At 33.0% G+C, this 25,848-nt stretch overlaps 1 protein-coding gene across 13 annotated transcripts in view; it reads left to right on the top strand.

Moving 5' to 3' along the window:
* The window catches only part of EMSY (EMSY transcriptional repressor, BRCA2 interacting), a 77,725-nt gene that overhangs the window by 33,528 nt on the left and 18,349 nt on the right, over positions 1-25,848 (top strand). For 12 of the 13 annotated variants that reach the window (XM_016161524.2, XM_016161522.2, XM_016161518.2 and 9 more), the window contains 6 exons: positions 905-1,159; positions 11,366-11,515; positions 13,567-13,737; positions 19,285-19,421; positions 21,882-22,055; positions 23,634-23,832. In XM_016161524.2, coding sequence (XP_016017010.2) covers positions 905-1,159; positions 11,366-11,515; positions 13,567-13,737; positions 19,285-19,421; positions 21,882-22,055; positions 23,634-23,832 — 1,086 coding nt within the window. The remainder of the gene's footprint in view (positions 1-904; positions 1,160-11,365; positions 11,516-13,566; positions 13,738-19,284; positions 19,422-21,881; positions 22,056-23,633; positions 23,833-25,848) is intronic. The other variant, XM_036221841.1, reaches the window with a different exon arrangement.

Below are 25,848 nucleotides of genomic sequence, written 5' to 3'. Positions count from 1 at the left end.
ATGGTGAATTAGTGAGTTATATTCCAAGTTCTTTTTGTTAGGAATATTAATTTATTTACAGATAATAGTCTTATTGTGTTGTTGATGAATTATAAGATTATTGATGAAAAATCTGAAAGAGGGGAGAATTTATCTCAAATTCATAGATCTTTAGTGGAAGTTACTGTACTCCTTACATATGTGTGCATGCTTGCTAATATTAGTACTACACTAAAAAGAAATGTCTTAAAAGCTTATATCATCAGATTTTTTTTTTTTTTGCTGTAGGTATATTGAGTACACCCACATGTAACTTTTCATATGATTATATAATGACCCAGTTAGAGTTCTCAGGAAATTAATTTATAGATTATTGGAAATGAGATGTAGAAAAGCCATTTTGCCATGCTTTAAATAGTTCATAAGATGAATGTTTCAGTGTGAATTATTTTTATCTAATGCCATGTTTAAATTGGCTCACTAGAATCTGTAAAGTACTATTTGAAAAAAATCTATTACAAATAAGATTAAAACTTAGTTTGCTTGTTCTTATATTTCACTGAGAACCTGTATTTTCTAAAGGAAAATCTATTGAAAGACATGTGAGAATAACTTACCCGATTCTTTCTTTCTGACTTTTCGCCAAGGGGGAATCAGTTTTGGGTTTTTTGTTTTGTTTTGTTTTGTTTTGTTTTGTTTTGTTTTGTTTTGTTTTGAGTGTGAGACCAATGATGTCCCCCTTACAGAGTTTGGGGACTAGGTATCAAATATATAAACTACCACACATTATATCTGATACTTACCAAGTGCTTAATAAATCATTGCTTTTATTAATTTACCTGGTCTGGATTATCTACTACAATAGCCAGAAGTAATTTTAATTATACTTTACTATTAAATTTTCTTTTGCCTTACTCATCTACAGGTGTATCTACATCAGCAATCAAAATGGCATCAACCAGACTTCCTTCCCCCAAAAGCTTAGTGGGTACCCCAACTCAGATTCTTGCACAGTTTCCCAAACAGCATCAACAGTCTCCTAAGCAGCAGTTACATCAAGTACAGCAACAGACACAGCAACAGGTGGCCCAGCCTTCTCCAGTATCTCATCAGCAACAGCCTCAGCAGTCTCCTTTGCCACCTGGTATCAAGCCTACCATTCAAATCAAACAGGAGTCAGGTAACTGGGAAATGTTTACAAGATATGGCTATCCTTCTCTGATCACCAGTTCTCTGAAGACTACTGATAAATATGGATTTACTTCCATATAGTTTCCTCAAGCACCAGATTTTTAAATATATAAAATGTATTTTGAGAGCCTGTTGTTGAAAATACTTATATAGAGAGTACTGGAGCTTAGGAATAGAAGAAAGAAAAAAGCAGCTTGTCCAGCAGGAAGAGTTATTTTTTCAGTGAACTCTCAGGAGAGAGAAAAAAAGCTGAGGAAACAAACCCAGATTTTAGAATTATACTCTGGGGCCCATTGGGGTTATGAGAAGTGGACAGTGGAAAAATTAGTCTGGAGAGTCTTGTGTCAGAGGGCAGTTCATATTTATGAATATAGCATAAAATTGTTATGAGCAGAGGTGCTAAATTATGTAGGACATTGTGTACAATGAAGAAGTTTGTGGTTTGTGGAATAACAATTTAGCAGTTTATTGAAAGCATCTCCAGCGCCTTGGGAGCTCAGAGGTAGAAGTCAATTATTGTAAGCTGTCAAATGATAAAAGTATTGACTAGAAAGGCAGGTAGAGTATGGAGACTGAGACACAGGGAAATTAAAAAGCCTCTTAACATACTTAATATCTTCAAGAAAAGAAAATGGAATTTTTTTTCCTCCAGTGAATCTGGACATTATTTGATGGTAGAAAAGGAATTTGGAGAATTTTCAGTTTGTTCCATTTTGTTTTTTTGATAGGAACATTTTATTAATTTTTTTGAGATATAATTGACATATAACATTATATTAGTTTTAGGTATCAACATAATGATTCGATATATGTATGTGTTGCAGAATGATTACCATAATAAGTTTAGTTAATGTCTATCACACAGTTGCAACGTTTTTTACTTGTGATGAGAACTTTTAAGATCTACTTTCTTGGGAACTTTCAAATACACAATACTGTATTGTTAACTATAGTCACCATGCTGTATGTTGCACCCTCAGGACTTATTCATTGTATAACTGGAAGTTTGTACCTTTTGACTACCATCATCCATTTCAGCCAACCCCCCACCTCTTAAAAAAACCCACTGGCAACCACCAATATATTTGTTCTCTTGTATCTGTGAGCTCTGTTTTTTGTTGTCGTTTGTTTATATTTGTTTATATTTGTTTAGATTTAAGATATAAATGAGATCATATATAGTATTTATGTTTCTCTGCCATACTCCACTTAGCATAATACTTTCAAAGTTCATTCATGTTGTAAATGGCAAGATTTCCTTCTTTCTCATGGCTGACATACCACATTTTCTTAATCCATTCAGCGACATACCACATTTTCTTAATCCATTCATCCATTGATGGACACTTAAGTTGTTTCCATGTCTTGGCTGTTGTAAATAATGCTGCAATGAACACAGGGATGCAGATATCTTTTCAAGATAGTATTTTCACTCGTTCCAATAAATACCTGGAAGTGGAATTGCTGGATCATATGGTAATTCCACTTTTAATTTTTTGACTTCCATATGGTTTTTTATAATGGGTGCACCAATTTACATTCCCACCAACAGTGTACAAGGGTTCCCTTTTTTCCATATTCTTGACAAAACTCGTTATTTCTTAACTTTTTGATAACAGCCATTCTAGAAGATGAGGTAATATTTCATTGTTTTGGTTTGAGTTTCCCTGATTAGTGATATTAAGCACCTTTTCATGTACCTGTTGGCCATTAGTATGTCTTATTTGGAATTTGTCTATTCAGGTTCTCTGCCCATTTTTTTAATCAGGTTGTTTTCTTTTGTTGTTGAGTTATATGAGTTCTTTTTATATTTTGAATATTAACTTCTTATCAGGTGTATGATTTGTAGATATTTTCTCCCATTTCATTGGTTCATTTTTCATTTGTTGGTGGTTACCTTCTCTGAGCAGAAGCTTTTTAGTTTGATACAGTCCCACTTTATTATTGCTTTTACTTTTGATGTCAAATACAAAAAGATCTTTGCCAAGACTGATGTCAAGGAGCTTGTCCCTTACGTTGTCTTCTAGGAGTTTTCTGGTTTTGGTCCTTAAGTTCAAGTCCTCAGTCCATTTTGAGTTGATTTTTGTATCGTGTAAGATAGTGACCTAATTTCATTCTTTAGTATGTGGCTGTCCAGTTTTTCCAACATCATTTATTGAAGAGACTACGCTTTTCCCATTGTATCTTCCTGGCTCTTTAGTAGTACATAAATTGATGAAATATGGGTTTATTTCTGGGATCTCTATTCTGTTCCATTGATATAATGTGTCTCTTTTTATGATAATACCATACTATTTTTATTACTATAGTTTTGTAACATTGTTTGAAATCAGAAAGTACGATACCTTTGGCCTTATAGTTCTTTCTCAAGATTGCTTTGGTTATTTGGGGATTTTTTGTGGTTCCATACAAATTTTAGGGTTGTCCTCTTTTTGTGAAGAATGCCATTGAAATTTTGGTAGGAATTGCGTTGCTTTGAGTGGTATAGACATTTTAATAATATCCATCCTTCTAATCCATGAGCACAGAATAGACTGTCTTCCTATTTATTTGTATTTTCACTTTCTTTTATCAGTGCCTTATAGTTTTTAGCATACAGATATTTTACCTCCTTGGTTAAATTTATTTCTAGGTATTTTACTTTTTTATACAATTGTAAATATGATTGTTTTCTGAATTTCCCTTTCTGATAGTTTGTTATTAGTCTATAAAACAACTGATATTTGTATATTGATTTTGTATCCTACAATTTTATTAAATTTGTTTATTCTAACAGTTTTTTTGGTGGAGTCTTAGGGTTTTCTATATATATGATTTGGATTTTTTTTTTTTGCTTAATTGCTCTAAGACTTTCTGTACTATGTTGAATTAAAAAAAATGGTGAGAGTAGGCATTCTTGTCTTGTTCCAAAAATAGATATTTAATCATCTCTCTGGAGCAGCAGGGGTGGGAGATACTAAAAAGTTTCTTGCTTTCCTGTGATTTTACTGGAAAAATTTGAGTGTAATATTTTGTTCTGTTTTCTTAGTGTTCATGGTATTTTAATACTTGTATATTATCATAGTCTAACTTTTTTTAACCACATATTACTCTGTGTTTGAAATAATTTTATCTTAATAGTAAGGAAAGGAAATTTCAATATCCATAATGTTGGTTAGCATATAATACTGCTGTATTCAAGTTTCTAAGGTTTGTTTTGGTGGCATTTTTATTTGGGAAGCAATTATTTTATTTTTGAATATAGACTACATTCATCAAAAGCTGAAAAGTGTAAAAACTTATATAGTAAATAACTTGGTTCTCTATCCAGTGTTTCCTAATCATTAAAAAAGTCTTAGTTTCCTCTGTATTTTCAGAATCTCTGCATATACAAGCATATACAAATTTAAATTTGAATTTTTATCTCTTCCTTTTTACACAAATGTAGAATATAACACCTTGCTATTTCCCCCTCCCTTAACAGTGTTTCTTGGACATCTTTCTAAAGCAATCAGTACATAAAATTAAGTTGCCTTTGCATTCCGTAGTGGATGTACCATAATTTATTTAATACCTTGTAAGGTTATTTCCAGTCTTTTGGGATTTTTCCAAACAAAACTGTAGTAAACAAGACTGTACATAGTCATTTTGTATGTCTCTAAGTATATCTGTAGGATAAATAACCAGAGTGTGATTCCCAGGATACTGATTCCCAGGAGTGTGTCAAAAGATAAAATATTTTAAAATTTTGATACATATTTTCAGATATTCTTCTATAGGGATTTTCAATTTATTCTCCAACTAGTAATGTACATGAGTTCCAGTTTCCTCATAGTACCCTTTTCTCACCAATGTATTATCAAACAATTGCCTTTTTCCAATTTGATTTGGTTGGGATTGGGGAGCGTGTCATTATCTCAGTGTTGTGTTGTCTTTATTTCTCTTATAGAGAGTGAGTTTGAAGCAACATTTATATGTTTCAGAGCCTTTTGTATGTCATTTTTTGTGTACTGCCTGTATTCATTTTCCATTCTTCTACTGTGGACTTTTATTTCTTTCCTGATCAATTTCTAGGAATTCTTTATGTATCAGGATAATTGGCGCTTGCATGTTTCATGATTTGCAGAGATTTTCCTCCCATTTTGTCTGTTGACTTTATATATAGGGACTTATGCCGTACAAATCTTTTTTATTTTATATGGTTGAATTTATCAGTGTGGTTTCTCAAGCTTCTAGAGTTTTAGTTATAGTTCACATTTTCACATTTAAATCTTTTGAAATCTATCCTAGTATGAGGTGTGAATAATACAGTGTGTTGATAGTCACAGGGAAATTGGTCTGTAGTTTTTTGTGTGCAGTCTCTGACAGGATTTAGTTTCAGTGTTAAATGTGCTTCTAAGAAAAAATTGTGAAGTTTTCCATTTTTAAAATGCTGGATTTTTAAAAGCAGCATTATTAAGATATAATACATACCATTTAATTAACCCATTTAAAGTGTGGAATTCAGTGGTATTTAGTATATTTACAAATAGGTATGGCCATCACCATAGTTGATTTTAAAACATTTTCATCACTTCAAAGAGAAATCCTCTTCTTTTTAACCTGTCATCTCCCTACTCCCTATGGCAACCTCTCTGGCCCTAATCTACTTTTTGTCTCTCGATTTCTATATTCTGGATTTTCATATGAATGGAATACGTGGTCTTTTGTGACTGGCTTCTTTCACTTAATGTTTTCAGGGTTCATCCATGTAGTAGCATGTATTAGTACTTCATTCCTTTTTATGACCAAATAATATTTCACATTTTATTTATTCATTTGTTCGTCGATGTGCATTTGGATTGTTTCTATCTGTTGGCTATTAAGAATAATGCTGTGGAAACATTCATGTGTTAAGTTTTGGAGTATTCAGTTCTCTTGTGTATATACCTAGGAGTGGAATTGTTGAGCTGTATGATCATTCTGTGTTTAATTGTTTGAGAAACTGCTTGACTATTTTCCAAAGTGGCTGTACCATTTTATATTCCTACCAGCAGTGTATGAAGGTTCCAGTTTCTCTACCCCCTTTCCAACATTTGTTTTTCTCTGACTTTTTGATTCTAGCTGTCCTGGTTTAGTGAAGTAGTATTCTATTTTGGTTTTGATGTTGAACATCTTTTCATGTGCTTGCCCCTTAATATATCTTCTTTGGAGAAATATCTGTTTACATCTTTTATCCACTGCTTTGTCTTTTTGTCACTGAGCTGTACAGGTTTTTTTTTTAATATACATATTTTGGATATTAAGCCCTTATCAAATATATGATTTGCAAATATTTTCTCTCTCTCATTCCATGAGCTGTCTTCTTTCTTGATATCCTTTGAAGCACAAAAGTTTTTAATCTTGAAGATGCCCAATTTCCTTCCCTTCCCTTCCCTTCCCTTCCCTTCCCTTCCCTTCCCTTCCCTTCCCTTCCCTTCCCTCCCCTCCCCTCCCCTCCCCTCCCCTCCCCTCCCCTCCCCTTCCTTGTTGCTCATTCTTTCTATGTCATATTTAAGATTTTTTTTTTGCCAAATTTCAGGTCATAAAGATTTATCCAGTTGTCCTAATACCATTTATTGGAAAGAATATTTTTCCTCCACTGAATGGTCTTGGTACCCTTGTTGAACATCATCAGTTGACCATGTGTATGGTTTATTTCTGGGCTCTCAATTCTAGTCCATTAATTTATGTCTCTTTGCATACCAGTACCACACTATTTTGATTACCATTGGTTTGTAGTAAACCTTGAAATCAGCAAGTGGGAGTATTCCTATTTTGTTTTTCTTTTTTTAAAGATTGTTTTGGCCATTCTGGGTCTCTTGCAGTTCTATATGACAAAATTGCAGTTCCAGTTTTGTGAACAGCTTGTCAGTTCTACAAAAAGTCAGCTGAAATTCTGATTGGGATTGCAGTGAATCTGTAGATCAGCTGAAACATAGAAGCATCTGAATAAAATTAAATCTTCTAATTTGTGACTGTAGGATGTTTTTCCATTTTAGATTTTCTTTCATTTCTTTCAACAATGTCGTGTGGTTTTCAGAGTATAAAATTGGCACTTCTTTTGTTAAATTTATTCTTAAGTATTTTATTCTTTTTGAAGTTGTAAAAAATTGTTATTTTATTTTTTGGATTGTCCTTTGCTAATGTATAAAAATACAACTGATTTTTATGTGTTGATTTTGTATCCTGAACTTTTGTTGAAGTCATTTTTTAGTTGTAATATAGTTTTTGATAACTTACTTAAGATTTTTTAAATATAAAAGATCATGTCATCTGCAAATAGAAATAGTTTCTTCTGTTACAATCTGGATATCTTGTGTTTCTTTTCTTGCATAATTTCCCTGGGTAGAGCCACTAGTAAAATGTTGAATATTACTGGCGAAAATGGGTGTCATTGTATTGTTTCTTGTTCCTTCTAGTTATAGGACTTCTTTTAGTATCCATTCTAAGGCCCTCCCTTCTGCTAGCAACATGTTCTCTCTGTTTTTGTTTATCTGATAAGAAGACTTTATTTGTTTGATACTGGATTCTTGGTTGATAGTTTTTTCCTTTGAGAACTTAGAATGCATTAACCTACTGCCCGCTGGCCTGCATCATTTTTACTGAGAAGTCAGTTATCAACTTTAATGCAGTTACCTTGTCAGTGGTAAGTTGTTTTTTTCTTGCTGCTTTCAAGATTTTTTCCCTTGTCTTTGACTTTCAGGATTTGCAGTATGGTATGTCTTTCTGTGGATCTCTTTGTGTTTATCCTATGTAGAGTTTACTGAGCTTCCTGCTTCCTGGGTGTATAAGTTACTGCTTTTGAGTAAATTTGGGACATTATTTCTTTGAATTTTTTTTCTCTTTCTCTCTCTTCCTTTTGGTAGTTCCATTACATATATATTAGTGCACTTAATGGTGTTTCACATTTCTTTGAGGCTGTGTTCATTTTCTTTTATTTCTTTTCTCTCTAGTCTTCAACTTGTATAATCTCTGTTGATCTGTTTTAAAATTTGCTGATTATTTCTTCTCCCAGTTCACATCTGTTCTTGAGCCTCACTAGTGAATTTTTTGATTACTGTACTCTTCAGCTCCACATTTTTCATTTGGTTCCTTTTTGTAATTTCTATCACTTTATTAATATTCTATATTTGATGCCACTTTGTCATTATATCCTTTTTACTTCTGTCATGCTTTTCTTTAGTTTTGTGTACATATTTATAAGGGCTACTTTGAAGTATTTTTTTTGTCGTGAAGTCTGATCTTGGGTCACTCTCACAGGTAGCTTTTGTTGCCTGCTTTTTTTTCTAATGTATGAGTCATATTTTCCTATTTCTTTGCATGCCTCCTAATGATTTTTGTTAGAAACTATACATTTTAGATATTTAAATTAATATTTTAGATATTAGATGTAGTTGGATACTGGTCTTCCCCTACCTGCCCCCCATTTTGTTATTTTTATTTGCTTGGTTATTTGTTGTTTAGTGACTAGCTCAATTATTTTAGTGAAGTTAAGTCTCTGATGTTGTTCCTCAGGGATGTACAACTCTGGGTATGCCCACTGTTATTTTGATATGACAGTAGTATCGGTATTGGTTTTCTTTCTTTCCTTGACCACACTCAGCTGTTAAACTCTACTAACCGATTGCACTATTTTAGCAATGCCCTGGATCATAAGTTGCTCTCTATAAAATAATACAAATTGTGGCTTCTTTGAAGGAATAGTAGTTACAGAGTTCTATTTTTTGATATTTGTCAGACCATAAGAGGATTCCTGAGTTTCTGTATTTTTCGGTTTTCTCCTGCAAACTGTCTAGCCTATAGTCAGTCCAGTTGCCTTTTATCACATCCTCCACTGTTCTTTATAATACATTCAGGCTTGAATTTCTCCATGCTCTGTTATAAACAAAGTCAGTTCCTTTGGGAAAAGATTAGGAACTACCCGTTTTACGACATTTCTACCTTCAGGCAGCTCTGGAACTCTAGGTGTAGGGTCATTGGCACGCTTCTCTGAATGACACCCCTGCTTTAGGAACTGAGCAGTCATTGAAGGCAGGGGTAGAAGGATGAGAAGCAGCCTAAGATCCTTTTGGCTTAATTTTCCTGGTAGTGGAACCACTGCCTCACAAGCCGTGCAGTGGTGATTAGGACCCCAGTATTTCCTGTGACACCATGCCCAAGGTGGAGCCTTTGTTCTATGAATTGGATGCTGGAAGGGAGCACCCACCTCTTGACTGCACTTTCACAGGACTTAGCCTTAGCAATAGGTACCTGGGGGCAAGATGAGATCCAGAAGTCCTATTGCTCCTCAGACCTCCAACTGGAGGAATAGGAAACCGTTGGTTCTTGACTGTAGAGGAGTCTTTGTCTCACTTGTAGCAGGGGTAAGGAGGAACAGGTCTTGGTTTAAATACCACAGATCTTCCCTTTCTTACTGATTTTTTTTTTTTATATTTTTTGAATAAATGTCTCTTTGTTGGTCCTTGGGACCATTTCCAGAGCTTTTCATTGGTGGTTTTATTACTTTTACCTTTTCATTGGATCAGCAGGTTAGCAGATCTCTAAATGCTCGTTAGAAATTGATCGCTGGAGTAGTTTTTGTTTGGTTTTTAATCGAGATATAATTGACATATCGTTTTAGTTTTAAGTGTACAACATAATTTGATATAGGTTTAGCTAACATTAGTTAATATTCGTTATCACATAGGTATAATTTGTGTGTGTGTGTGTGTATCATGAGAACTTTTAAGAGGAATGGTTTTAAGTATTTTGGAATTATCTTCTTTTTAAAGGACTGTAGAATTGTCTTTGAAACTATCTGGACCTGGCAAAGAGGGGAGGATCTCTTAAAAATTTGTGTTAAGGAAATTTGTCTATTTAGACATCTCTCTTTTCCAAGGTCAATTTTAATAAACAGTATTTTTCTAGAAAATTACTTATTTGGTCCAAATTTTTAACTTGGACCAAATTTTTAACTTGGGTGAGCAAATTAATTTCTTATTCTCTTAAATTTTTTTCTGTCTGTGGTAATTTATTTGGGGACTTCTTTTTATGTGCCTTAAGCCTTATCATAATTCATTGATCATATGATACTAGAAATAATTTTTTCCCCTACAGCTTCACTTTTTATGCTTTATTATAATCAGAATTTCTTTATTTCTATAAACAGTTATAATTTTGATTTATTTAATCTTCATAATAACCCTAGAAGGTATGTATTATGTTATAATTTTAAATTTTTTGTAGCCAACAAAAAAATTAAAATTATTTAAAGCTATTAAATAGGTTTGTTTGCTTCCTAATGTCTCAACCTAATCACCATCCAAAAAAAGTAATAAAATTTTTGGTTGTCTATGGAATACATTCTATTCCATGAATTAATTTAGGAAAGCTAATGGAGAAAAAGTTTACCAAAATTTTCTTCCTCAGTTAACAATTATTAGTACTTAAATTTGTAGTTAATATGAAATATTTCTTTTAAATGAACATTGTACATTTGGAAAGTCAGTGTAGCAATTATAACATTTAAAATGAAACTTTGAAAAATGTAAAAAAAATTATAACCTCTCCATCCTAACATTTAAATGTTATTGTTACATATTCCCTTCAAATTTTTGTCCACACACATATTTTTTATAGGTGCTTGCAGTAATAGTGTATCCTTCATTTTGTATTTGACAAAGTGAACTATTAAAAATATTTTTAAAAGAAGTTAATTAAAAATAAAGATTCAAAAAGAAAATGTTCTTGCTCCTTAAATTTTTAACAACCTTTATAGTTTAAGTGGTTAGTGAAATATTTGGTATAGTTAGGAATATATAAATCTTCATTAACATTTGTTTTCGACTTCTTATCCTAATTCTTTCATCCCAGTCATTTGCATGGAATTGATTGTTTATCTGTAAAGTTCCGGTGAATGGCTAATTTGGTTTGAAAGCTCTTATATGACGTGGTCCTAGACAAAGGGAAAAAATCTTTTTTTTCAAGAGAATTTAATAACTTCTAAAATGTTTTAATTGTATTCTTTAATGAGAGAAATTAGGAAAGATAAGAATTTGAGAAATAAAAATTTAAGGAGTTTCATCCATATGAAGAAAGCTTTCTTTACTTTAGGTGAGACTGAGTACATGTGTGTAACTACTGCCCTCTTGGGTTGATATAAATTATATGTTTTAAAAAATAATTTGTACTGATACTTATTTTTCTTCTTTCAAAGGTGTTAAAATCATCACACAACAAGTTCAACCAAGTAAAATTTTACCCAAACCAGTGACAGCAACTCTGCCTACCAGTAGCAATTCCCCTATTATGGTGGTTAGCAGTAATGGTGCAATTATGACAACTAAACTGGTAACCACTCCGACTGGTAAGTTTTCTTGAGCATCAGTACAGTCATTCGTCATATATTCATTGAGTAATTCCTTTGTACCAACAATGTTCTTGACAGTAGGGATAGAGATTAATGAGACAATTTTTCAAAGAGGCCTTTCTTAACTTTCTGCTTCTCCCTAACTTAAAATAGCTCTCTTTTTATTGTTGTACTGTCCTTTGTTCTTTTCCTTTATGGCACATACTACAATTTCTAATTACTAAGCTGCTTGTTTGTTGATTTGTTCACCTTATTTATTCACCTTATTAGACTGTAAACTTCTATGAGGAATCCCAGCTCACATGGATCTCACTTTGATGAGGTTGAGAGTCAGTATACATTATAATCTAGTAAGCATTACTCAGACTGAGAAAGCACAGGAAAGCACAGGATTGCCTAGGTATAAGAGTAACCTGGCTATGCCCAGGGAAGTGACAGTGTATGAATATTTAAAATAATGTCATCCTTTGTGACCTTTGAATAGTTACTTAATCCCTCTAAATCTTTTGTCTATTTAAATGGGATAATAAAGGTTATTGTTAAGTATTAAATGAAATCAAGTATTTAAAGTCCCAAGCAGAGTGCTCAGTAGCTATTACTATTAATTAATATTAGAAGTATCCATTACTGTTATTTTAAATTTGTATAAGTCTTACCAAACTTCGGGAGAGGGACAGTATTTAGAGGATAGAATCTAAATACTATAAAATGATACTTGTCTGAAGTTGGTAAGCTATCATCTATTGGCCAGTGTATAAAGATCTGTACAAAAATTGCACTTAACTCTAACTCAGGTTTTATTAGCTCCTATTTTCAGCTCCAGAACAGAGACTTACATTAAGCAATTTGTACAAGTCCACATAGTTAATAAAAGACAGTACTGGGATTTGAACCCAGATCTGTTTGACTGCAAACCCAGCATTTTTTCGTTGGTTTGTTTGTGTTTGTTTTTAAAAATAAGCTCAGGTTGACTTTTTTCCTGGTTATAATTCAACTGATTCAAACTGTGGATCTATATAGATAGTTATTTTGTTATAGGTTTTTTTCCGATTCAGATATATTTTTGTAAGCAGATTAAATTCTAATGTTCTTTCCCTCCTTCCCTTTTTGGATAGGGATTGTATTTTTAAATGATGAATAACTTACTAAAAGCATTTTTGAGGGGAGGAGGTTGTTTAAAATAGTTATCACAATGACCTCTGAATCTAATTATGAAAAACCTTTTTTCAGTTGAAGAAGGTGTTATCTTCATTCTTAGTGTAGGAATGGTATTTCTGAGTTACCAGATTTGTAAGAAATGACAACAGGTCGTTCATCTGGTTAGTTTTTAACTCCTGTTTGGAAAAAGGAAAAAGCCCTAGAAATAGTAGGGAAGAGTATAAAATCCTTTAAGAGACATGAAGAAAAATATCCTAACAAGTCAGTTAAAGTTAAGGAAATATGTAAATAGTGAACTTTTTAGGCTAAAAAGAAATATTCCTGGCAACTCTCGGCAGTTTCAACTTTAATCTCTAGTAAAATGATGGAATAACTCTTGAAAAGATGGAAATATATTTACAGAGTAGCAGAGTACAAAACAGTGAAAGTTTATAAAACTTTAGGCAAACAGTACTGCCTTATTTGCTGAGTGCTGACATTGGGTTTGGCACTGAGACAGCATAAAACAGATGCAGAGACCTTAAAATCTATAACAGAAATAGCTTAAATGCTCTGTCAGGAAAGATGATTAAATTTAAGTTTATTTTGGCATAAAACTAGTGGAAGAAGGGTAGTGGAAGAAAAGAACAAAGTTATACTTTTTCTTGGGGTTAGTAATTTGATGCAACACATCACGATATTTTATGTGTAAAATTAATTCGAATTGACTTGGCTGTAGTTCTTGCTATGTACATCGAAGACGTTGTAAATTGTTAATGTCTCAACACCTCGAATTTCCATTTTCAAGTTCAAGCAATGTAGGTTACATTAAATTATACTTTTAACTGCCTAAATTGTCATTCTTCTATAAGTAATGACAAGTTTTTCTTTTGGCTTTTCCTTTTTTATAGGCACACAGGCAACTTATACCCGGCCGACAGTGAGTCCATCCATAGGTCGGATGGCTGCAACCCCTGGAGCTGCAACCTATGTGAAAACTACCAGTGGTAGCATCATTACAGTAGTACCCAAATCATTAGCTACCTTGGGGGGCAAGATAATTAGCAGTAATATAGTTTCTGGTAGGTATATCTGAAATATGTAAAAGGTGTAGGTGACTAGTAAGAGGAAAAAACCATATTTCAGCTGTTAAAGGATCCTGTTTGATACATAGAAGTTTAGAGCTGTTTTTAGTCCTGGCGTTTAGTGATTAAATCAGTTTTTTAAGTTCTGGTATTAAATCTTCACATATTAAACTTTTGATAGTTTTAAAATAGAAAGAACATAAATGTTGCTTTTAATCAGAATGGAAAGATTATGGTTTATATTCGCATAGAGATTTTTCATTTATAAAGTGTTCTCCCATTTGTTAATCCATTCAGATCTCATAACTCTGAGATGGTTGGTATCATCCCCAGTTTACAGAAACAGACAGATTTAAGGTTACAGACATGAAATTGACCTGTCTGAAACCACACAAGCTAGATAGTGGAAGAACTAGTATTTATTTATCTAAATGTGTTTGAGGGACCATATCTCATAATTTCAATTACTCATGTCATTTTAGTTGATTAAAAATAAAAATATTTGAATATCTTTATTTGTTTTTCACCATTTATATTGACTCTTTTAAAAAACATTTTACTCAGATACGGAAGGCTAATTTATTGGTATTTTAGAACCTTACTTGGTTTTTATTGGTTCAGTAATTCCTGAAGTATTTGGGTTGTGGATTCTGAAGTGGAATGTTAATATAGCATTTATTTTCATTGATTATTATTTTTTAATTAAAAGGATGTAAATAACTCTGATCAAGTAAACCCTGAGGACTTTAACTGTCAACCAATTTTGTAGACTAGCCATATTTTGTATGCCCCAGGTGAGTTGTTGTAACACTCTAAAGTGAAAGAACTGAAGTTCCTGGCAGTAATATGATGTAGCCGATAACTCAGTGAATAAAAAAAAGCAAAACAGGGCATGGTATTGGCATAAAGTACTATATTTAAAGCTGTTAATTTTGGCTCTACTTTTAAGTATAAGTGAGAAAAGCCAGTGTTTGCCAGATTGAGGAGGGTGAAACCAGGGGAAAGAATCAGCATACTTCAGATTTTAAGAGGATATGTTAAATAACAGTTAAAACTCAAACTATATTACCTAACAGTATCTTTAAATAGTATAGAGCACATACTCAATTAAACATTTCTCAAAATGTTTTTCACTGGTATGTAGCTTTTTATGACTGTAAGTTTTTCTTTACTTAAATGTGAATTCATGGTACCATATAGCTTGAAGGAATGTTTAGATGTTACAAGGCTACTGTTTTCAGACCTTTTTTTTATAGTTTAGTTGGTTTGTGCCTGGTTAGAGCAATACAGGCAAGCACATTTCCTAGAAGCAGAGAGGTGGTTGGATATAACATTTATACATTTTATCAGGTATATGTTTTCTATTTAAATATAAAGCAACTCATAGTTAATTACTATTTTAATCGTATGGGTATACCTGAGAAGAGTTCTTAAATTTTTTTAGCACTGTAGGATATACTTGGCACATAGTTGAAACACCTTTATTCATTGCATGGAGCTCGTTTTGTCTTTACCTCTGCTTTGCTATTTGACACTTTATTCTAAAGAACGTCCCTCATTTCTGACTATTCTAAATTGATCCTTATGTTACATATCAATATCCTTTATAAAGACAGTTCTCTTATAATAGTATTATTGTGTATGATACTGTGATTATTGGTTAGTTTATTAGTAGTTTTCAATCCCAGGTTGTCTGTTTACAGTAAACTGGCAAGCCTGGTTGGATGAATTTAGATAGTTTTGTGCTTTCATCCATGAGGAGATGCTGGATTCTAGATTCCGTACCTACTCCACCCCCATACCACCCTCATTCCCTAACAAAAAAATGTACACTTTTTAAAAAATACATACACTTAAACATCTAGCTGTAAGAATAGAAAGCTTTTTAAAAACATGGTTTCTTGTCCTCATTGTAGGGAATTTGAAAAATATAGAAAGGTATGAAGAAAAAAACTTAAAGAGAAATGTGTTGATTTAAGTGTATATATTTCCGTTCATTTTTTTTTGTATAAATGCATTGTGCATGTATGTGTGTGTGTGTGTGTGTGTGTGTGTATTTTAAAACTGAGATCTAATGTAATCTGTTTTATCTTTTTTTCATGCAATATTATTTTCCCATTCTATTAAATGTATTTTGACACCCCCTACCCTCGCTTAATTGCTACATAGTATTCCCTTATATGATGCATTATAATTTAGCCATTTGCTTATTGTTGAATGTTTTGAGTTGCTTACATTTTTTTGGTCATCGTCAATAATTCTGTGATAAACATTATAACACAAATTATTACACGAAGTTCTTACTTCCTTTGTATAATATCCTAGAAGGTAGGTTCATGCTTCCATGCTTCCCAAGTGCATTCTAAAAGGTCAAGTTTTTCTTTTTATTGGAATAAGCAGTTAAATAGAGGCATGACTTTTTGCAGTTATTTGACTCATATAGAGTCATTTATTTACTTACGTGTGTATACATAGAACTATCAGATATGTAAAGTTTTCTGTGAGTTTTGTTGAGGGTTAGTTGAAGAATCATGCGTATTTTTTTGCAGAAGATTGGATCCCTTAGAAGTGAACTCATTATCTTGATTCTGAGGACATTATGAGAACTTGTGACAATGGCAAAACTTGATTTTGATTCTCTTTATCTTTAGTATAATGTCAGGCAAGGAGCAAGTGTTTATCATTCATTCATTCATTCATTTTCTCATTCTTTGAGCAAAACAATGTAAAACATTACCCAAGAGACCAAGATTTCAGGGTGACTTAATCTGTGAACAGTAAAATATGGGCCAGTAAATTTGTATTATTTAAGCCTTACCTACTATAATGCTCAAACTTTTATAGGCATCTTATTTTTAAACAGGAATCTGGATTACATAATCCAAATGTGATTCAGTTATTTGCACCCATTTTATCATAACTCTATAAGCGAAGACTGTATATATATGAGTTCTCTGATATACTGTGAGCCAGATGTTGGACTAGGTGCTGTGATACATAAGGATACACATGAGGTGCATTCTCTGCCCTACAAAATGCTAAATTTGTATACATTCTGTTGTGACATGAGAAGCGTAGACTAAATTCTATGGAAGCATAGAGGAAGACCTTTTTTAAAAATAAATACTACTACTTTCTCCAATGTAACATAGATATCACCTGAGACATAGAAACATGCTCACTGGGATTTTAGACTTGTAATTTGATAATTCTAGTCATAAATTGTATTCTATTTTAATATAACACTATACTTGCTTTGCCTTATGCTGTGCCCTTTTCTCCTATTTTCTGACATCTCCCCTACCCCATTTTATTAAGCTAATAAACTTGATTTGTAACTGTCTCATAAACTGGCACACGTGTAATGGAAAGGATTAGATATTTTTATAGATAGAAATCATTTATTAAGCAAGTTTTGTCAAAAAAAGTGGTTCTTGTACTTTGGTATACAGTTAAAGCTTGGTTTACAGTTTTTTGAGGTAGTTTCTAATGCTTTGTAAAAAAAAATTTATTAGTCAAAATTTGGTAAGGCTTCATTGTTAAAGGAGGCATCATAACTGGAGGGATTATGTTAATTAAGGGATTGGATCTAATTAAGAGTTAAAGTTGATATAAGTGAATAATGGGCAGCTTGGTTTTTGTGGCTCTCAACAGCCTACTATTCAGAGACCATGGATAAAGGAAAAAATATTTGTGGATCTGGTGCATGAAAAAAGTTCTTTTTTATGCAACTTGAGTGTGTTACCTCAAGTTACTTAAAAAAGAACTATATTATAAAGATACTGTAACAAGATTGCCAAAAGTTGACATAACTAGAATAGTCTAATTTTTAGTACAGTCAGTCTTGTTTCTAAATCTCCAGTAAGGAATGCTAAGGTTTTCCAATAGAAAGGAATAAAATTTTGTTTTTCATCTTGAGAATATATTAATCAGTCATGTTTTTAATGAGTACCTGTTCTGTGCTTAGTCATTTGATAAATGATATACACGCCTATAGAAGAAAAATATGACTTGCCTGTTTTCATAGGCAGAGGAAATTACAGGCGCAAAAGTTGCATTGGGACTGGTATGCTCAAGGACCAATGTGGAAACCAACACACTGAAGGAGAGGTATATGTTGGATAATCCTGACAATTAAAGTCTGGCGGAACCTGGAAAGCTAAGCAGAGGAGTTTGGGCTTTGTGTGGTAGGTAATAGGAAGCCATAGTGAAGAAGTTACATGTTAGACTAGAGTGTACGGTGTGTATCATGGAATAGAAACCAATAAGATCAAATTGGTAGATTAAGGGCCAGATCGTATAGGATTTTGAAACCAAAAGAGAAAGTTGGAACAAGGTACAAGAGAGATTAGGAAAGTTTTTAATGAGCTTCACATGTTCAGGGTTCTTGACATGATGAAATCAGGTGTTTTTTTGTTTGTTTGTTTGTTTTTTGTTTGTTTTTTTAAGGACATTTTTGATAAGACAGGGACCATCAGAGCTATTTGCAAGAGAAACTTGAACTAGAGAGAAAATAATGAGAAGCCAAAAGAGATAAGGGCCTTTCTTTTCTGCTGACATTGATAACATTGAGAAAGAAGACATTGATAACATTGTTGGTGACAAAAAAAAGTTCATTCACTTACTATTACTGAGTAATTACCACACACTGTGTGCTAAGCGCTGAGGAATCAGTGACATAAAAGATACTGTGTGTAGCTCAAGAGGTATTCATTTTGTTGGGGGATACATGGAGGGAAGACAGACATGAATCAAAGATTCGCACCAGGATTTCCAATTTACACAATTAGAAGAATACGAATTTGATAGATTTCATTGGTAAAAGAGAAACAGATTATGGAAGGATGTGGGGGTGAGGGCAAGATAATACAATGTTTGGATCAAGACATACAGATCTACAAAGTAGATCCTAATAGTTGGAAATATATATGTGTATATACATATACACACACAAATAATAAAGTAGACTTTCATCTTCTTTAGAGTGCTGCAGATAATAAGAGCACATGTTTAATTTGTGACTTAGTCTCTGAGTCAGCGTTTGACTTTTGATCACACCAAAAATACATGACATTTCTTTTCATAACTTTTTCTACAGTCTAGTGTTATATGAATTTTGATAAGTATTTACCTCTTTTTTGATCTTTTTTTGAAGAGTTTTCCCATCACACTTGTCATATAGTGATAAAACTGGGTTTGGGGAAAACATAAGCCATGTAATAGAGATTCTGATTTGTTTCAGTTAACTAGTCAAGAGAGGAATATTGTTGGAGAAACTGATAGTGATATTTTTAAGTTCTGAGTTTGGCGTATAGGTCCTCAGATTCCAAAAAGATGACTGTTGTTAGGAGTCAATTCTTAATATTTTCTCATTCTAGGAAAACTTGTAATTTACTATTTCAAACCTTTATTTTCATCCTCATGACAGCCTTCACATCATCTGGGGATGACATTATTTGTGTAAATTGTGTACAATATAAACAGTTATAATTAAATAATCGCTAGTCTTTAACTCAGGCCTCCTTTTCTCCCCCATTCTCTAAGGAACGACTACCAAAATCACTACAATCCCAATGACTTCCAAGCCCAACGTGATTGTTGTACAAAAGACTACAGGAAAAGGAACAACCATTCAAGGCCTCCCGGGCAAAAACGTTGTCACAACTTTGCTAAATGCTGGAGTAAGTAAGAGCTTGAACTGCAGACTCAGCAATCCACTGAAGACTTAAAAGACCAGCTATACAAATATTTGCCTAAGGACTTCAGAACCCCACAATGACCAGAATGGCTTGATTTATCACTACTGTGATGTAATAACTTAAAACACCATCTACTGATGCCATTTTTCATAGTAATTTCTAAAACATGTTGCTTATAGTCAGGTTGCTTATGACCATGCTTTAGATGCTTAGCTTGGTCCAGATGGAAGATTCCACTGGCTTAATTACAGGGAACCTCTGTTGGAGGATAAGTTTATTCCTACATGTTGTCAATAGACAATGGCCTAGTATTTGGCCTACGCTAGGCAAAGAGAAATACTTGAGTTTAAGACTAAGTTAATTAACAGGGATTTGTTACTTTTAGCTTTTCATTTTTACCCCTGAGCAAAATTAAATAAGTAGATCAATCAATCAATAAAAATAGCTGATTCATTTATAGTTTTGTTTGTTTATATTTATAAGCAGTTTTTAAGAGGTTAAGAGGTTTGGAGTTAAATAAACCTGGGCTTTGTCTCTAAGTATCAAAGTTGTTTGACCTTGGCTAACTAATTCAACTTCTCTTATCCTTAATTTCTTCATTTGTATATTGGGATGATGATCTCTACCAGTGAGTTTGTTCACTGATAGCTGTTTTAAAAGTGCTTCAAAGAGTGCCTGGCACATAGAAAATTCTCAATAAATTATTTTATAATTACTACTCTTGGTACTTAACTGTTTAGGCTTGGTAATGTCCCTACTTCGCAAGAAAAAAGAATGCTATACTTCATAGTAATAGATCTCTAGTCACTTCCTACGCATCAGTCTTAATGTTGTTGATGAGGGTCCAGCAATAGGTTTTTTTCATCATGTGGGAGAACATAGATTGTTCCCAACCTGAGTTCACATAGTAAGCCAAAAGTAAATCCAGGATTAGAATTTAGATTCTCAGAACCCTTTATAGTTTGGTTTGCAATTTCATAGAACTCGGTATGTAAGAGAAGATGCCGTGTACCCGAGGTCCTATGTTCCCATAGATCTAAAGTCAATCTTAGCTGCTAGATATAGCTAATAGCAATAGTTTGGCACAGAAAATTATAGTAAAACAAGCAGAAAAGAATATATGATCATCCTCTTCATCACATACCACTACTTGCTCTGTACGTCCCACTTGCTCTCCTGTGCATGCTCTCACACAGATCAGAAGAGCTTTTTCAAAAAATAGCCTGCTAGTTGGTTTTGATCGACTTTGAATGAATCATTATACTTGGAAAGGGCCTATAAAGCCATTTTAAGAGTGAGGCATGTGAATTTATTTACAAACCAGTGCTCCTGGCAAACGAACAAGAGCTCTTTCCAGAGATGCTGCTGTGAAGAGGGCGTGTGTGTTAAATAATCACACAATTGGCAGATATTCATGTTTCCTTTAGACAGTTACAGCAGACAATTAATCTTGTGATTTCTGTAATCATATTTAGCTTTAAATTTGATTACCTTTTTGTCAGCTCACCTAGGTGTCTTATTTTTACCAGCTGCTAAATTTAGACAGCCACATATTTGAATGAGGATGACTGAAAAATAAGAAAAAGTGATAAGGTGAAAATTTTCAGATCCTTTCCTTTTTATTTATGGATTTTAATTAAAAATTTTAGTAATTTGGTAAAATCACTGTATTTTATTTAGTTTAAGTAATGACTCCATAAATGACCAGAAAAATGATACTTAAGAATAAAGCAGGTGAAAATGTAGAAAATAGTGAAAAGTAATGGGCTTAAGCTATCTAGTTAATAGACTAAAGTGATATTAGTAACATAGTAAAAATGAAACATGGAAAATGCCCTAATTTTTTCTTTTGTATTTTCCTATATAACCTCAGACAGAACGTTAAATTCTTTGCTCATTTCATCTCTTGTCCATACTTTTTCATGTAAACATTTTGCTATTCTTATAATTTTATATTTGAGGAACTTAGTCTGTTTTGTATGTGTACATTTAGCTATTGATATAGTGCATAGTATTTTTTTATTACATAAATGTTCATTTCAGATGAATTAGGAAATAAAGATGAATGCGAGGGTGGAACAAGACCCATAATCCCAATTCTTAAATAACCGTCGTTAACATCTTAGTATATATTCTTCTATAATTTTATAGCTCTCCTAATATATGTATTCTTTGAGACTGAGACAGTATAATAAGTATTCTTACATGAATAATTTTTTTAAATTCACTCATAAAGAAAATGCTTTCCTTGGACAGAAAGATAACTTCTAAGATCATTTCAACTAAGTCTAGGATTTTTGATCACCTGGAAATATTGTTCTTTCTTGTACAGTTTATAGCCTTTTTCTAGTCATCCTGATAAAGTCTTTTTGTGCTTTTATAGTAAAAGGATAGTTTTTATCATTTAAATGCATGTAAGTCTCATATGTTTACCGACTTTAGGGAGAAAAGACTATTCAGACAGTACCAACGGGAGCAAAGCCAGCTATTATCACTGCTACAAGACCCATCACCAAAATGATTGTAACTCAACCAAAAGGAATAGGTTCCACAGTTCAACCAGCAGCTAAAATCATCCCAACAAAAATTGTTTATGGGCAGCAAGGGAAAACACAGGTATGCTATAAGACATGGTGATTTTTCATGTATCAGGTATATTTGAAATTCCTAAAATTCCAAGGTAGAAATTTGAATGAAAAGATTAGTAATCTTTAAAAAAATCAGATTTTTAAAAGTTACGAATAAATGTATATAATTAATTACCCATCTGTCTTTTTCTCTCTCTCTCTTTTTTATGTCTAAATATTTGTGTCATTTTCATGAGCAATGATTGGAGAAAAGAATCCCCTTAGACTAAAATTTGCTGAAGGTATATATTGTTACTTGAGGAATATACGGTTGAGGGAAAATGATAGTAACTCAAACTCTCAAAGAAAAGTATGTACTTTTTATAAGCTACTATGACCTTCAAAAGCACTATATTATAAATTTTGCTTTACTTGAAACCTAAATAATGAAGAAGCTAGAAATCTTCAGTTTTCAGCTACTAAGGGAACTTTTCTGGAAATTTGCCTGGCAAATTGAGACTCTGTATTTACTCTTTGTGTTGCTGGGCTGCTCTTTATTTTGCAGATACTTTATTGTATGAGAATACCAAAGGAAACAGTCAACTTTGGTTGAGAAATGCTATCTTAGGACTTTTGTAAGAAGGATTAATTTACCTATTTAACTAATAATTTGCCTTTAGAATTAATTCTCTCAGAACCATAGCCAAATAGTTTATTATCTAAACAAATAAATTTTGTGATTAGAAATAAGTCCAGATTGCCTTTTAAGTTTTAGCAGCAACAGTTTCATTTATTCTATTCTATCATCTAAGTCATTGTATTATGTTTTCATTCTTGAATTCTTGGAATTGGATGACTTCATATAGAATATGAAAAGGTTTAGAATCTTATACATGGGAGAAATAAAAAAAAAAAAATGTAGCGAGTTAACATTTTTATTCCAGAGTCAATTCCCAGAGTCCAAATATTGAAGCAAAATGGTTCAGAAATTTTTTCCTATTTCACTTGTTAGCATCTGTGGTTTCCACCTTTTTCAGAAATTGATCTCCCACATGTTCCATATTGCTTCTAATAGTTGTTAGAATCATTTTTCCTTTAGGGATATCCTCAAAGATGATTTAGATCCCAAGTTAGTTTACTTTGTGTCAATTAGGAATTTCATTCGAAATGAAAAGAAACCTAAAGAACAGTGACTTAAATTAGGGTTTTATTTTTATTATGTTAATAAATGTTCGGAAGGGGGAATTCTGGGATTCCAATGGGAATCTAGTCTCATCATAACTTTCTGTTTTGCCATCCTTAGCCTGTGGCTGTCAGTTCTACCATGTAGCCTACAGATTGTTTAATTGACTCCTAAAGTCATTATAGGCAAGAAAAAATGGTCAAAGGCTCTTGTCAGAACCATGGTTGTTGCAATCTAGCATTTACCACTTAAAATGTATGTGCTTTGACTATAATTTGTTCATAGTTGAATTAGTCTGATAAACAGCAGTGTGCTCAAAGCATAGTAAATGTATAGAATGCTTTTTTCCATGACAAGAATTTATTATTATTCATGACCTAGAAGTTTAACATTTTAAATAGTATTCTAAAACTTAAACTGGGAATATTTCTCCTTTTCTTCTAGGTTCTTATTAAACCCAAACCAGTGACATTTCAAGCCACAGTTGTTAGTGAACAAACAAGGCAACTTGTCACAGAAACATTACAGCAAGCATCCAGGGTGGCAGAGGCTGGTAATTCTTCTATTCAGGAGGGAAAAGAAGAACCACAAAGTTATACAGACAGTAGTAGTTCTTCTACAGAGTCCTCCCAAAGTTCTCAAGGTAAGATCTATTTTCCAATTTATATTATTGTTGCTGACATAGTGTCCTAGTTCCAAAATAGTTGCATCTAGGATTTTCAGACCAACATGTATGCTTTAATTTGCCAGTTCTTTTTTATTTTATTTTCTTTGTTTGATATGTAATCAGTGAGCCGAAGTTTTGTTTTTGGTAAGGCTTTCCATTCTTTCCTGCATGGCATATGTTTATCAAATAATTGGGAAACTTTAGATAATAATTTTGACAGGTAGGTGTTGTCAGACTGCTTAACAGCTGTGATTCCTCCTTTTTGCTTTGGGTAAGTAGAAGTTTGTAATGGTTGTTGGTGAACGTTGAGAAAGAATCAAGGCGGTGAGAAGTGGGCCATAAATGAGATGTAAGCAAGGTGACCACATTGCAGTTTGTATGGGACAAGTTCTAGTTTATGTCTTTTCTAGCATAATTATTAGATGATAATTATATGGCTCTCCTAATTATAAGGAAGAAGCTATGAAGCCAGACTTCATAATAAGGAAGTTCTTTGTCCTCAGTGCTATTTTAAGTATGTTGCTTTTATAGGAAATTTCTTGAAATAAACTCATGATCACAATCTTTGAGACTTACAAATCTAGTACTCATATCTGTCAGTTACCTTAACCACCCTTATTTTCAGGTGGGCCTTTTAAGTGCTATACACATGGAGTATTTTTAGATCTTGGTAGCTAGCTAAGTGACCAAGCCTAATGGATCAAGACCATACCTGCCTAGGTCACCTACTGAATATTGGACCATATGCCTTCCACAGCTCCTGAACTTTCATTCCTAAGTGGATCTTCTTTTTCTCCCTTTCTCATTTGGGAATAAGTTAGCCTTATTGAGTTTCAGATTTAAAAAACATATATATTAAAAGTTTCTTTTCTTGTATTCTGCTGAATTTTTAAAGGTTTTAAGATGGATTAGATAGAATACAAGATTATGTGAAGTAAAACAGAAGAGTTCAAGGAGACGAAACCAAGGATAGGGATTTAAGATGGAACGAGGTATGAGGCATATGCAAAAATGCATGTTGTTAAAGACATTGCTTTAAGTAGGCCACCGTTTGGTTTCTAGGATGATTTTTCCAGAAGCTTCATGATCTTGTTAATCATGGCAAGAGTGGGGAATAAGTCCAGGTTAAGCAAAACATACTTATTGTAGAACTTTTAAGAGCCATTATGTGCTAATATATTGTGAAAGATGAAGAGTGGCATATATAATGTAAAATGCTCCCCAACTTTTTAAAACATGGAACCCTTCTTTTGTAGAACATCTTTAGAAACTAATGTCCTCTGGAACATTTTGGGCGATGCTGTCTAGGCAATTAGATACATGAAAGCCTTAGGCTTTCTGACAGTACTACAGAGGGAAGGTACATATTACATCATAGAAGGGATGTAGACATGTTGGGTTAGTTTAGAAGAGATGGTTTAAATGGATAAGGTATCTAGGAATCATTTTATATGAGGTAGAGACCAGACATTTATCATGGTGAAGAGAAGATGAGGCTTGGATTGGGTTGAGGGGTGCATAGGAGATGTCATCAGTTATCTTGAGGACTTTGATGTGGAAGAGGAAAAAGAATTGGTTTTTGTGGATACCTGCATGGAAACCAGAACCATTGGGTAGAAGTCACAGGAAGACTTGTTTCTACTCCATATAAATAAAATTCTGATTATCATAACTGTCCAGAGATGGAGGGAACTGTTTTGGAAAGTAGTGAGTTCTTTGGTACTGGAGTTCCCGGACTGGCTGGGATATTTGTTGTGAAGATTTGGGCATAGGATTGATAATAATGTTAAATTAACTTTTAGATCTTTTCTAGCCAAAAGGTCTTAGGATTCTATGAAAGTATGATATAGGCATTTTATAGTAAAGACATGAGACATTCTTTCATAGTGATGCTTGAGTGTGCCTTTGGATATAGCAGCACAATATGTATCCCTTGTATCTAATGTGTAGTGAATATCTAGTAAATATTTGTTAAATGACTTGTAGGGAAAG

This window comes from Rousettus aegyptiacus, unplaced genomic scaffold (assembly GCF_014176215.1).
Source record: "Rousettus aegyptiacus isolate mRouAeg1 unplaced genomic scaffold, mRouAeg1.p scaffold_m13_p_5, whole genome shotgun sequence".
Classification (NCBI taxonomy): Eukaryota; Metazoa; Chordata; class Mammalia; order Chiroptera; family Pteropodidae; genus Rousettus; species Rousettus aegyptiacus.
The sequence above is the reverse complement of the archived record's forward strand: the minus strand, read 5'-3'. Positions and strand labels throughout refer to the sequence as shown.